Consider the following 13349-nt stretch of genomic DNA (forward strand, 5'->3'; position numbering starts at 1 on the left):
CAAATCCAGAAGTCTGTTTATCCAAGCTGCATGAAACTGGTGTTGTGGAGGGAGCTGGGGAGGTGGTTCCCCGTGCACTATACTAAAAAATACCCTAACCCCCTTAATCTTGAGATAACTACTTTACCTAGTAAAATCCAATGGCTCTGGTTTAGGATTGGGCATGATGAAACACAATGGGCATGTTCCATGGAAAGGGCACGGATTTCGGCATTTTCTGTGGCTCTCCTGATAGGTGGGCAGGGGGGGGGGGGTTGCTCTTGCCACACTTAATTTACTATGGTTTACACCTGGCGTAAACCATGATGAAATCTGATGATGATTTCTGCAGTCAGGCATAGGTCCCACCAGCTTTACTTAAAGTTGTGCACCTGTTAGTAAATCCGTCTGGGTAGATGGGGACAGGTCTTTGTTTGGGACTGGTGTACGAGAATGCCAGTCCTAATCAATATCCCCCAATATTCCCATTACTGGGACTAGTCGAGCTTCTCTCATACACTCTATATCAGTGCTTCTTAAGTCCAGTCCACCAACAGGTCACATTTTGAGGATTTCCCATACAAAGAACACCTGTGATAATACCTGATGCACTGAGTATAATTATATCATCTGTGAAATACTAAGGAAATCCTCGAAACATGACCTGTTGTTGGGCCATGAGCACTGGTATAGATTGTCAACGTTCTTATTGATATTGAGCTGATTTACCAATAATTTCCTAATGTGTATGGGCAGCTTATATTAGCCATGTATTTTATAATGTGATTGGTGAAGGGTCCCATAACATGCTTTTAGCCCAATGGCCTCTTCCAATATTGACCTAGTTCTGGTGGTGACCGGAGACATCAATGATATTTTAGTTGCGAAGAATAGCACAAATTCTGTAATTTACAGGAGGAGTCGTCAACCCAACGGCCGGAATGAGCTGCAGATTTTCATCAGGTGGCGCCTTGAACGTGAACTTTTGTAGTAAGGTCGTGAAGAAGAGAAAAAGCTCCATTTTTGCAAGACTCTCCCCAGCACAACTTCTTTTACCTAATAAAGGAAGAGAACAATATGTAACACACAAATTTGAGCTTCCAAAGCTTCCAGGTTAAGGTATTGGGGCGGCATGGTACAAAGGAACTCTACCAAAAGGTCAAAAAGAATCTTCTCATGAAGAGGAGACCATCTTGGTGGTAGTCATTTTCTTTGCATCATTCATGGTACCCTCATGGTTAGTAGATGCTAGGCAACCTAGTGTCAGCCACAACCAGGGCATGAAACCTTGGTCAGAGACCACTGATCTGAGAAGCACCTGTATATATTTGATCAGTGGGAGTCCGACTCCTTGGAGTCCCATTGACCAACAGAATAGTCTTCATGCTGCCCATTGGTAGGAGGAGTCAGGTCAACACCAGTTAATCAATTTATGGCTCTCAGGGCTGGGCTAATTTTGGCCTTTAAAGGAGAAGTCCGGCCAAAACTATTTTTTAATATGTTATTACTAATGGAAAGTTAGACAAATTTCTAATGTACATTCATTATGGGAAATGCACATATAGGGCTATATTCCTTAATTTAGTAGATCAGGGAGACTTCAGATTCTCTAAAAAACCGTGACGTCACGAACCGGGGGTGTAATTACAATGGAGTGTCCAGCAGGGGCGCACTATATATAGAAGTCAATGAGTACCATTGACTTCTATATATAGTGCGCCCCTGCTGGACACTCCATTGAAATTACAATGTAAGTGTATGTAAGTGTAATATACAGTATGTTTTTTACAGTACATGTTTATACAGTAAAGTATTTATGGAATACTTTGGGGAGCAAGTGTCCTTGCTCCCCAAAGTAATCCATAAATGTAATCAGTCAGTACATTAGGAGGGCACCGAGCAGGGAGGGAGAGAAGTGCATCTACCTCCCTCCATATTATGAGCAGATAATGGGGGAGTAGTTCCTGTGCTATCACAATAACGAACGCCGCCGCCGCACCGCTGCTTGTCACAAGGGCTTCAGGATGCCCCCTCCGCCGCTCTTCCTCCTCCTCCCAGCTACCAAATTCTAGCTATCCTGCTGCATACCGGCGCTTACCGTCGCTGCTCTCTGCGCCCAGACACCGCTTCCCGGTCCGCACTGCATGCCGGCCGGGAACAGGAAGCACCCGCACCCCGCAGGAAGCACGGCGCTCCCGGTGCTTCCTGTTCCCGGCCGGCATGCAGTGCGGACCGGGAAGTTGTGTCTGGGCGCAGAGAGCAGCGGCGGTAAGCGGCGGAGAGAGGCTGTAAGCGGTTGTATGCGGTGGCGATGAGCGGCGGGATAGCTAGAACTTGTTAGCTGGGAGGAGGAGGAGGAGGAAGAGCGGCGGAGGGGGCATCCTGAAGCCCTTGTGACAAGCAGCGGTGCGGCGGCGGCAGCGTTCGTTATTGTCATAGCACAGGAACTACTCCCCCATTATCTGCTCATAATATGGAGGGAGGTAGATGCACTTTTCTCCCTCCCTGCTCGGTGCCCTCCTAATGTACTGACTGATTACATTTATGGATTACTTTGGGGAGCAAGGACACTTGCTCCCCAAAGTATTCCATAAATACTTTACTGTATAAACATGTACTGTAAAAACATACTGTATATTACACTTACATACACTTCCATTGTAATTTCAATGGAGTGTCCAGCAGGGGCGCACTATATATAGAAGTCAATGGTACTCATTGACTTCTATATATAGTGCGCCCCTGCTGGACACTCCATTGTAATTACACCCCCTGTTCGTGACGTCACGGTTTTTTAGAGAATCTGAAGTCTCCCTGATCTACTAAATTAAGGAATATAGCCCTATATGTGCATTTCCCATAATTAATGTACATTAGAAATTTGTCTAACTTTTCATTAGTAATAACATATTAAAAAATAGTTTTGGCCGGAGTTGTCCTTTAAAGAACCAGGATCTATTTTTTAACAGATTTTTTTTTTTTCATATTGTACTGTACTTTAGGATAGTGGTAAATTTTGGCCAATATCTGTACAATGTTCTTTCTTTTTTTCTCCTATTACAGTGGTACCTCGGTTCTCGAACTTAATTGGTTCCGGAAGGCAGTTTGAAAACCGAGCAGTGTCTTCCCATAGGAAATAATGTACAGTAAATGTAAATAATTGGGTCCAGCAGCCACCAATAATTACCTACAATACTCATTTATTACACTGATAAGTGCTCAGTATAATCACTACAGTACAGTACGGAACAGCACTATACTGTACAGGACATTACAGAACAGCACTATACTGTACAGGACATTAAACATAAGAAATGTTCATCAGAACCAGCAATTATAGTACAGTAGTCACCAACTCCTTACCCATCCTTTACTGTATAGCGTCCCCCCATCCAAGTACTGTAATGTATGGGAGATGGTGTTGGACTGCCTGTACTACTACTGCACTGTATATGCACTCCAGCAGTCTTATACAGCACTGTACTGTATGTGAAGCCTCACCACTGCTTAACTCGCCAGGTACAACCCACCATCCACGCTCGCAAAAATGTTCGAAAAACGTTCGAAAACCGAGCAAAGTTCGAATTCCAAACACTACTTCTGGGTAAATTTTCGTTCAAATACCAAGCAGTTCAGGTTCCAAAGCGTTCGAAAAACCGAGGTATTACTGTATTTGCATTGTGGGTATATGGGGGTTATGTTTGTATTTCACTTTATTCATTTATATTTATTTTAGTGTTATTTTCCATTTTTGTTTTTACTTTTTTTTTTACCATGGGGACTATCTGACTGCCTGATGACATTGCCTGATCGCACTTACAGCAGCCTCTATAGCAGACGTGTCAAACTCAGGCCCTCCAGCTGTTACAAAACTACAATTCCCATCATGCCTGGACAGCCAAAGCTTCCCAATTCCCATCATGCCTGGACAGCCAAAGCTTCCCAATTCCCATCATGCCTAGACAGCCAAAGCTTCCCAATTCCCATCATGCCTGAAACAGCTGGAGTGCCTGAGTTTGACACCCCTGCTCTATAGGTTTAACTGCCAGGATCGAAGCGCCGCTAGGATTCACTTCGGATCCACTGTGGATGGCACAGGTGCAGCTCCTGCGACTGTTTAATCCCAGGACATAGCTGTACATCCATAAGCGGGAACCCCCCAAAAATGTACAGTCCTGTCCCCAGTCTTGAAGGGGTTAATATCCCAGCAACACTGTTATACAATAGCCTGCACCCAGGGAATTCCATGGAGGAATCAGAAGACGGAGTTCCCTTTCTTCTCCGTGGATAGATAAGATTTGCTTACCTAGCGAGAATGGTATGGACGCCTCATTCTTTACAAAATTTCCTTTGGAGTCCAAAAAATGTTGGGGGTAAAATTCTTCTGGTCTCTCAAAGTAATTTTTGTCTCTTAGGACTGAAGTAAGTAGTGGAATAATATGTGTTCCCTAAAAAAACAAAGATCATCAAAAAATAAAACAAAAGTGGTCTCTGCTGACCACCATAAAACTCTGCTCGGTAGATGAGGCATGTGTACTGAATGGGAGATTGGAGTAAGCTGATGCCAGATACCTCTGGTGGTGACTTATTTCCCCAGAAGTGAATTTGTCAGCTGCAATTCAGGTTTCAAACTGACACTGTTAGATAGCTGGTAGGTTAGAAGTAGGGACGGTCCGAACCTGCCGATGATTCCCGCTGTCTGCCCACTCCGTGGAGAGGGTGGATACAGCGGGAGGACCGCCTGGAAAACTGGGATACAGCCATAGCCATAGGCTGTATCCCAGTTTTCCATGCGGTCCTCCCGCTGCACGGAGCGGCCAGACAGCGGGAATCTGATGCCGAGCATTCGGATTCATACGAACCCGAACCTCGGAAGGTTCGGACTATCCTTAGTCAGAAGACACGTAACCTTTCATATATCTGTCTGTGCTTCCAGACCAAAGAAAATGCTTTTGTCAGTAGCTGTCACACCAGGCTCCCAGCATTGCTGGAGCATGGGGCTGGCCCCCTGACAACCTTGGTGGCATCCCTGGTAACCGGCCTGGCCGAGTGGCAAAGATGCCAAACATTATAAATAACTTGCCTGGAGGCTCAGTCCCAATCACGTCTGGGGCTAGGACCTCAGGCTCCATGAGTATCCACTCCTGTTGTTGTACCCTGCCAGTGATAGAGCTTCAGTTCCTGAGTGTCATCTCGACTTAGCGTTATATTTTGTTTTGTATTCCTGGTTTTTCTGACATTTGACTTTGACTTTAGACTATTCTCTGGACTTGGACTACGATTTTGTACTTACCGACCGTGTGTTGCCGACCTTGCTATTCTGACTACGAGTTTGTGTTTGTCTGTCTTGTCCTCGTTCTGTGTCACTTCTGATCAAGTAAGGGACCATCGACCAGTTATCCGCTGCCAGTTAGGGCAGTCGAGGTAATTGGGCAGGGGCAGCTAGTCCCCTGTCCTGACAGCTTTTATTTCCTGGTTCAAAGTGTCAAAGAGGTGTTCCCAAGCTTCTGAAGTGCTGAGGCCTGTATGTCTACTTACTAATCTGACAGATTAGTAATCAATAAATTCCCTTAAAGTGGCAAGAGCACCAGCTCCAAGAGGAACCAGCACCTAGGGGAACCCCATTCAAATTTTTTCCACGGGGCCTATTGCCTCAATGTATACCCCCGGCCAAACCTTAAGCCCCCAATGACATTTTTAGAACACAGAAAATGTCAGTAAAGTATGACTTACTTTTGGAAGAAAGTAGCCTCTAAAGACGACATCTTGAGTGGTAGCGCGTGGGATGTTACTAGGGAGAATATTTGCAAACCTCTGGATCTCATGGATGACGGCATCGGTATAGGGCATTTCCTTGCGATGTTTGATCAGAGGAACAGCCGACCCGATAATTTTTTCTATTTCATTTTGAACATTTTCTGCCATGAAAGAAATGGTGGATACACAGTTATAATATTGGGATTTTTGCCAAAAGGGCACCTGTCCTTAAAGGGGTTATCCGATTAGGTAAAATACATTCTGAATCATTCCCCTTCTTGGAGACTAACCATTTGTTCCATACATGTCATTACTTTTCTCTGTTCCTTCTCCCAGGTCTGAGCTGAAGACACAGATAACTGTGTGTGAGCTTTTCTCTCTGCTTTTCTCCCGTGAGGCCAGGAGGCCCTCCCGACCTCACAGAGAGCAAAAACCTCTGACCATAGACATGAACCGTCTCAGAAGGGAGGAGGGGGGAGTGGGCGATGGAGTTTGGGTGGGGTTTTGAATCTCAGTTCCATTGAAGTAAATGGAGCTTAATTGCAAACCGCACCTGAACTGGAGACAAGAGTAGGGGGAAAAGTGGCCATGTTTTTGTAGCGCTGGATAACCCTTAAAGGAGGGGGAACATTGTGTCGCCCCCTGCAGGACTACAGAATCTGCTGCCTGAGGTTAAATGCTCATTCCGCCTCATGGCAGAAGCGGCCCTGGGTGGGATGAGTCTGTATGTATTTTACCTAACCGGATAATACCTTTCCAAAAAATTGAAAGATTCTATATATATATACACCATTCACATTTACCACTAAACAGTCACTATAGTCTCATTGTTGTGACTGGCAATGGAAAGGTAAACCTGTGCAGTGATGCAGAGATGTGCTTTCAATCACCTAAAGTACAAGGCTCACACTGGTTGGCTCCCAGTGGATGTGTTAGATATGTGGTCCTGGCCGGGAGCCCGTGTAGGTACACTACCAGGAAAGTTACAAAGTCCTGACTGGCTAAGGCTGGGTTCACACACAGTATATTTCAGTCAGTATTTTGCAACCTAAACCAGGAGTGGATTGAAAACACAGAAAGGCTCTGTTCACACAATGGTGAAATTGAGTGGATGGATGTCATTTAATGGTAAATAACTGCCATTATTTCAATACAACAGCCGTTGTCTTAAAATAACAGGAAATCCATGAATCCACTTAATTTTAACATTATGTGAACAGAGCCTTTCTGTGTTTTCAATCCACTCCTGGTTTTGGCTGCAATATGAGGACCACAATACTGACTAAAGTATACCGTGTTTGAGCTCAGCCTAAGGGCCCTATTACATGGGACGGTTATTGTGCAAAAATCGTTATATCGTTTGAATTTAAACGATAATCGTTCTGTGTAATTGCAGGCAACGATCAAAAAATCTTTCGCATGCCGTTGATCGTTGATTTATGGTCCTTTTACACGGAACGATTGATCGTTTGAATTTGCACGATAACGGTCAAATTCGAACGATAATCGTACGTGTAAACACATCGAACGATCAAACGACGAGCAAAAAATCGTTCATTTCGATCTTTCAACATGCTCTCAAATCATCGTTGATCGTTCGCAAAAAATTCGCAGATCGTTCAGTGTAAAGAGTCTTTCAACGATTTCCCCTATGTGTGAGATAGGCTAAGCGTTCGCAAAACGATCGCAATACGAATATTCCGTACGATGTATCGTTCCGTCTAAACGCCGATCGTTCAAAAAAAAAAAAAAAGTTCATTCAAAATCGGTTAATCGCGCGATCGGGCGAATTATCGCTCCGTGTAAAAGTACCATTAGATCTGAACCTAAAATTATTGTTAATTGTTCTCTAATTGTTCGCTAATCGTTCGCTGTGATTCCACATTCGTTCGCTCAAGTTCCACATTTTTTTCACTAATCGTTCAGTGTAATAACACATAGTTCATTGTTTTGTTGCGATCAGAAGGAATAATGATCATAGTAACAATCGCAATAATGATCATAGTAACGATCTTATCTAATGACCATCGTTCTGTGTAATATGGTGAACGATTTCAGGTTAACGATAAACTATCTCGTTTGTGATCGTTTATCGTTAGTCGTTAATCGTTAAAAATCACTCAGTGTAATAGGACCCCAAGACTGTGGCAGATCCTTTGTCTTGAAGTCCACAAAAATTGAAGAAGAAATGTTAGAGTTACAGTCACAATACAGGTAGTCTGTATTGTGTTGATGACATTAAACACTATGAATTTTTAGCAGCCTAACGCGTCTATGGATAAATTGCATCTACATATGAAGCATTGCTATGTATACAATATGTTTGTATATAAGCAAAGTGATGATGGTCGGGTTAATGAGGGCTATTCATCTCGGATCTGCCCCTCTATTAACTAAAGCCAAGTGCCATTAGATGCAATGATTCAACAGATTTCCTGCTTATCTTATTCTTTCTTTCAGATTGGGTGGGGTTTGAAACTCAGTTCCATTGAAGTAAATGGAGCTAAATTGCAAATCACACCTGAACTGGAGACAAGAGTGGAACAGAAGTGGCCATGTTTTTGTAGCTCTGGATAACCCCTTTAATGATCCATAAAACTTACTTTGGATCTCAAGGTATTTCATCATTAGCAGGAGGCCCCATCTGAGAGTAGTAGTGGTGGTCTCCATCCCAGCGCCAAATAAGTCTGTTACTAGTAGCGTCAGGTTCTCATTGTGGAAGAACATTTCAGGGCTGGGCTTCTCCTGCAAGATACAGAGATCAAGTCTAGGTAGTTAAGCTAATACTAATACTAACGCAATGCCATTTCATCTTTGTGTTGTGACCCACCATCACACCAGCAAACTTCAAGAGGAAGACATTGAGAAGATTAAATAATAGTGACCCATGATATGGTTGTAATCACATATGGTTACTGGTAGTTAAAGGGGTTATCAAGCACTTCAAAAACATGGCCGCTTTTGCCCCAAAGTGGCCATGTTTTTGTAGCTCTAGATGACACATTTAAGCTGGCATATACAGGTCTTCCATGAAAGTCCCATGTTTTTGCCTGTCAATAACTTACAGTATTGGATAAAAAATTGGGTGCCAAGCCATTGGCTGCATAACAATAGAATTTAAGGGGAACCGGTTACCTCCCTGGTGGAGTGTAAGCTGGCCCCAGTATCTAACGCTGTGCCCAATAGTCTCCAGTGTGGTGGCAATTTAAAAAAAACATACTCTTGTCACTCCTAGCACCCCAAACTAGGCATTGGGAAGTTGTATGTAGTCACACTGCCTCCGGCCTTATCCTGCTGACTGGCTGAGTGGGGCTGACACGTCATGACCCGGGTCCCGGCTATTGCCACTGACTGATTGAGCGGGGTTGACATGTCATGGCCCAGGTCCCCGCTCAGACCAGGAAGTGCCCGGGGAACCAGAAGGACAAACAGCGGACCCTTACTGGAGCTAGGAAGGTAGGTGTATGTAGGTATGTTCAGCCACCTCCTCCCCGGCTCTTTTGCAAAAGAAATGTTGGGCTTTGGACTTCTCCTTTAATTTATTAATTTATTTAATTCATCATTACAAAAAAAGATACTGGACCTGGTGTTAAAAAGGTTTATTCACCAACATGACTCTAGAACCTCCCTCTAGACCCCTGATCTAGCTTGTGTCTATCACACATACAGTAGGCACCAAGAAGGAAGGTTCTTCATTACCTCTTGTTGTTTCACCAGGAAGGCCTCGATGAAATTCCTCTGATCGTTGACATCCAGACTTTTCTTGTAGTTTGTGAAGGTCTCCGTGACAAACCTGTTGAGCTCATCTGCATTCTTATTAATGCTGTTGTGACTTCCAGGAAGCCATCGTACCAAGGATGGGAAAGCATTGTAGAGCTATTAAAAATAAGACTGTGTTAATGTGACCTAGTAATCTAATGGTCGGTAATAGGGACTTCCCGACTCTTTGTTATAGGAATTGTTCATTGTGAGCTATCCCCTTTTGGTATAATGACCCCCCCCCCTCTCCCCCCCCCCCCCCCAATTGTTTAAATCCTGCCCATGAGACCCATGTTACCAAATGCATTATTACTTTTCCTTTTATTTCGAGAGTTAATATGTAATGTTTAGTCTTGTGTCAATGTTTATAACTCAAATTTTCACTCCATCTGGATGGTACTAGTTTTTGCATATCCGCCTGTGATATATTGTCCAAGGAATGGATATGCATCAATGAGCCTTGGGTGCCCCTGACCCTGTTGCTGGTTCACCAGTTATTCTTCCATTTAATCAGTACTAACCCCTGCACTCCAGGCCACCCCACAAGATTGGCCATTGTGGAGATGCTGTGACCCTACACGTCACACATTACTGCCGACATCAACTTCACTTGTTTCCTAGTACGTTCCACTCCTTGACATGCACTACTGACACCGTGATTCACTTTACCTGCCATGTACAGCTATTGCAAGAATTAAAGGGATTTTAGCATTTATATAGCTTGTACTAACCTTTTTGTATGGCTAGGTTGAGGGTGATGCTGAGCTCATTGATGTTCTCGGTGTCGCCGTTTCAAAGATATGGGGCAAAATACTTTTTCTGCAAATTAGCTTGCTTGGTGCACTGGTGGCCATCCCAGCATGCCCAGTACACCGCTTTCCCCATCCACCAATGACACCACTTCATCAATATTCATGATAATTCAGACTGGGAGCAACATCACATGAATATTCATAAAAAAAGCATCATTGGTACCTGGGGAAAGTGGGGGCGCTTGGGTGGCCTCCAGTGCACAAAGCAAGCTAATTTGCATATAAGAACATTGTTGAGCTCAAAGAAGTTAGTATGGGCTATGCTAATGCTAGTTTTCCAAGTACTCTAAAGACATGGCTTCTTTCTTCCGAAAATAGAACTGCACCCGTCTACAGGTTGTGTGTAGTATTGTAGATTTCTTCCAATTGTTTAATTGGAATGGAGCTCCAAAACCTGACCCAACCATAGACAAGTGTAGTACTATTTCTGGAAAAAGTCCACCATGTTGGTTGGCCTAAAAACTTTAATCCTAACTTCATCCATAAATTAGCTATGACAATTACAAACTTACTAAGACCATAGGGCTGCCGGCAACTTTGAAATTTTCATCCGTTAACTGAAGAAGCCTGACAAGTAGTGGATCCTTATAATCAAACCGATGGCCGAGAATAATGGAGACAATAATATTGGCTACAGCTGCATTCATTATCTTGTCATCCTGGAAGGCTTCTCCTGGAATTTGGAGAAAATATATTAGGTTAATAAAAAATATATATTTTTTCTCCCATGATCATTATCGAGTCAACAAACCATGGACATTTGCCCAAAGTTAAGATTTTTTGGAGTGATCTTGTGCCACCGGGATGACCCTGGTGTCATAGTTACCTTGGTGGGAGCAGATATTTTTTACCAAGTAAACACATTCTTCATTAATCTTATCCTCTATTGTCTTCTTCCCCATCCCGAAATCTCGCAGTGTTGACATGGTGAACCGCCTCATCAGTTTCCAATTTTCGCCATTAGCGAGTATAAGACCTGCGACATTGTGAATGGCATTATATTAGCCTGATTTCAGATTTAGTAGGATCTGTCCACCTTTGGTCAATAAGAATGATGGATTGATCTGGATTTGATTGGTTCTCATCCATGAATTCTCCTCCCATCAGCATGGCAGACATGACAGACTTTCTGCTCAAAATGGCAGAAAATTGGTTGTCATGTCATGCCAATAAAAATGTTAGAGGTTGAAAAAGACAATATGACCATTAACACTTTTCATTATAAGATAAACTTAACATAAAATTTAACTTTAATTACACAATACATTTCTTTTTTAGGTAGAGCGAACAGTATGGATGTAATGTGGTCCCTATGGAACACCAATGTACTGCACTCAGTAATAAGGGTACCGCGGCAGTGCGCACGCTCGCTGACCACTCTACCCTTGTTGCCATAGCGGCCAACAAACCGGGGTAGGGCGTCTGCATGATGGGCGGTCACATGATTGATTTGTTCAGTCGTGATTGACGTCTTGGCGTCACTTCTGGGTGGCCACGCGGCAGGATGTGTGTGGAGGAGGAACAGCTAAACATGCGGCGATATACCACAAGAGATTAATTAAAGAATGGAAAGTGATTGGTGGCTTCAGGTATTTAACCCCAGATCCTGAGGGACGTCATTACCCCCGGACGAGGGTTACGAAACACGCTTCGGGGTGGTGGCGTCCTGGAGGAGCGTGTTCTATAGCAACTTCTAGGTGACTTATCTTTTCTGTCCCAAACCTATGTGGGGTATGATATAGAGTTAGGGCTAATGTGGTCCAGTTGAGCCACTGGGATATAGCGTAAACTATGTAGTTGCCAGGGGTGTAACTACCACTGTTACACCCATAACGGCTGCTATGCGGCCCACCGCATTAGAGGGCCCATCCCTGCAATACACTCAGCCTCCCGAGCAGTTATTATTTTAAGATTTTGTGATTATAGAGTGTACATTGACAAATTGGGTATCTAACAAAATGGCAGAAAATTGGCTGTCATGTCATGCCCATAAAAATTTAAGAGGTTGAAAAAGACAATGGGGGAGATTTATCAAACATGTAGTAAAGTGAAACTGGCTCAGTTGCCCCTAGCAACCAATCAGATTCCACCTTTCATTCCTCACAGACTCTTTGGAAAGTGAAAGCTGGAATCTGATTGGTTGCTAGGGGCAACTGAGCCAGTTTCACTTTGCACCATGTTTGATCAATCTCCCCCAATACGACCAAATCTAACTTGTTTGTAGTCTTTGGGTTGTTCGCCATGCAAAATTTTTGGGTGGGGCTGATTTTTGGCTGTTTTTGGTCAGGTTCTAAACTACTGACACTGTTAGATAGCTGCTAGGTCAAGGAGACACATGGTACCTTTCATATATCTGTCGGTGCAAAGTGTCAAAAATGCATTCCCTGAAGTTCTGAGGGCTGGAACGCTGGAGCTGATTGACAATCAAGCAAAAAAAGGGATGGGAGGGGGAGGGAGGAGGTGTAACAGCTAGTCGCAGTTCAGGTACTTGGGAACACCTTTTTACCAGTTTGCACAAGAGAAGAAAAGTATTTTTCTACATTATAAAAGAACAGATATATATCCCTATGTGAGGTACCATGTGTCTCCTTTTGAAGTTTTGTAGTTTCAGCGTCAACCTTAAAGGGGTTATCCAGGCTTAGAAAAACATGGCTGCTTTCTTCCAGAAACAGCACCACTCCTGTGCTCGGTTTAGTTTTGCAGCTCAGTTCCACTGAAGTGAATGGAGCTGAATTGTAATACCGCACACAACCTGAGGACAGAGGGGGCGTTGTTATTCCAAGAAAGTAGCTGTACATTTTCTAATCCTTGATACCCCCTTTTAAGAGGTATTTCCATCTTGTAAAGATTATTTCCTGGCCTTTTCTGACCTATTTTCCATGGCCAGAAGTGTCTAGAAAGCTGAAAACAGCCAAAGCGCTGAAGTTATGCAATTTGGGTAACACTCATTGACTTTAATAGAAGTGGCGCAAATGACGCAGCCATGGGAGCTACACGTGAGAGCTTTTTTAACTGTCAAAGCTGCAGTAAACAATGTAGGTT

General features: G+C 43.6%; 1 protein-coding gene across 1 annotated transcript in view; it reads right to left on the minus strand.

The window, feature by feature from the left end:
- Positions 1-856: 856 nt before the first annotated feature.
- LOC138795281 (uncharacterized) overlaps positions 857-13349 on the minus strand; it is a 35925-nt gene continuing 23432 nt past the window's right edge. The window contains exons 14-20 of the mRNA XM_069974273.1: positions 11134-11283; positions 10820-10980; positions 9436-9612; positions 8340-8481; positions 5713-5897; positions 4286-4427; positions 857-1035 (exon numbers count right to left, since the gene is read on the minus strand). Of these exons, the coding sequence (XP_069830374.1) occupies positions 857-1035; positions 4286-4427; positions 5713-5897; positions 8340-8481; positions 9436-9612; positions 10820-10980; positions 11134-11283 (1136 nt within the window). The remainder of the gene's footprint in view (positions 1036-4285; positions 4428-5712; positions 5898-8339; positions 8482-9435; positions 9613-10819; positions 10981-11133; positions 11284-13349) is intronic.

The sequence above is a fragment of the Dendropsophus ebraccatus genome, chromosome 6 (genome assembly GCF_027789765.1).
Source record: "Dendropsophus ebraccatus isolate aDenEbr1 chromosome 6, aDenEbr1.pat, whole genome shotgun sequence".
NCBI lineage: Eukaryota > Metazoa > Chordata > Amphibia > Anura > Hylidae > Dendropsophus > Dendropsophus ebraccatus.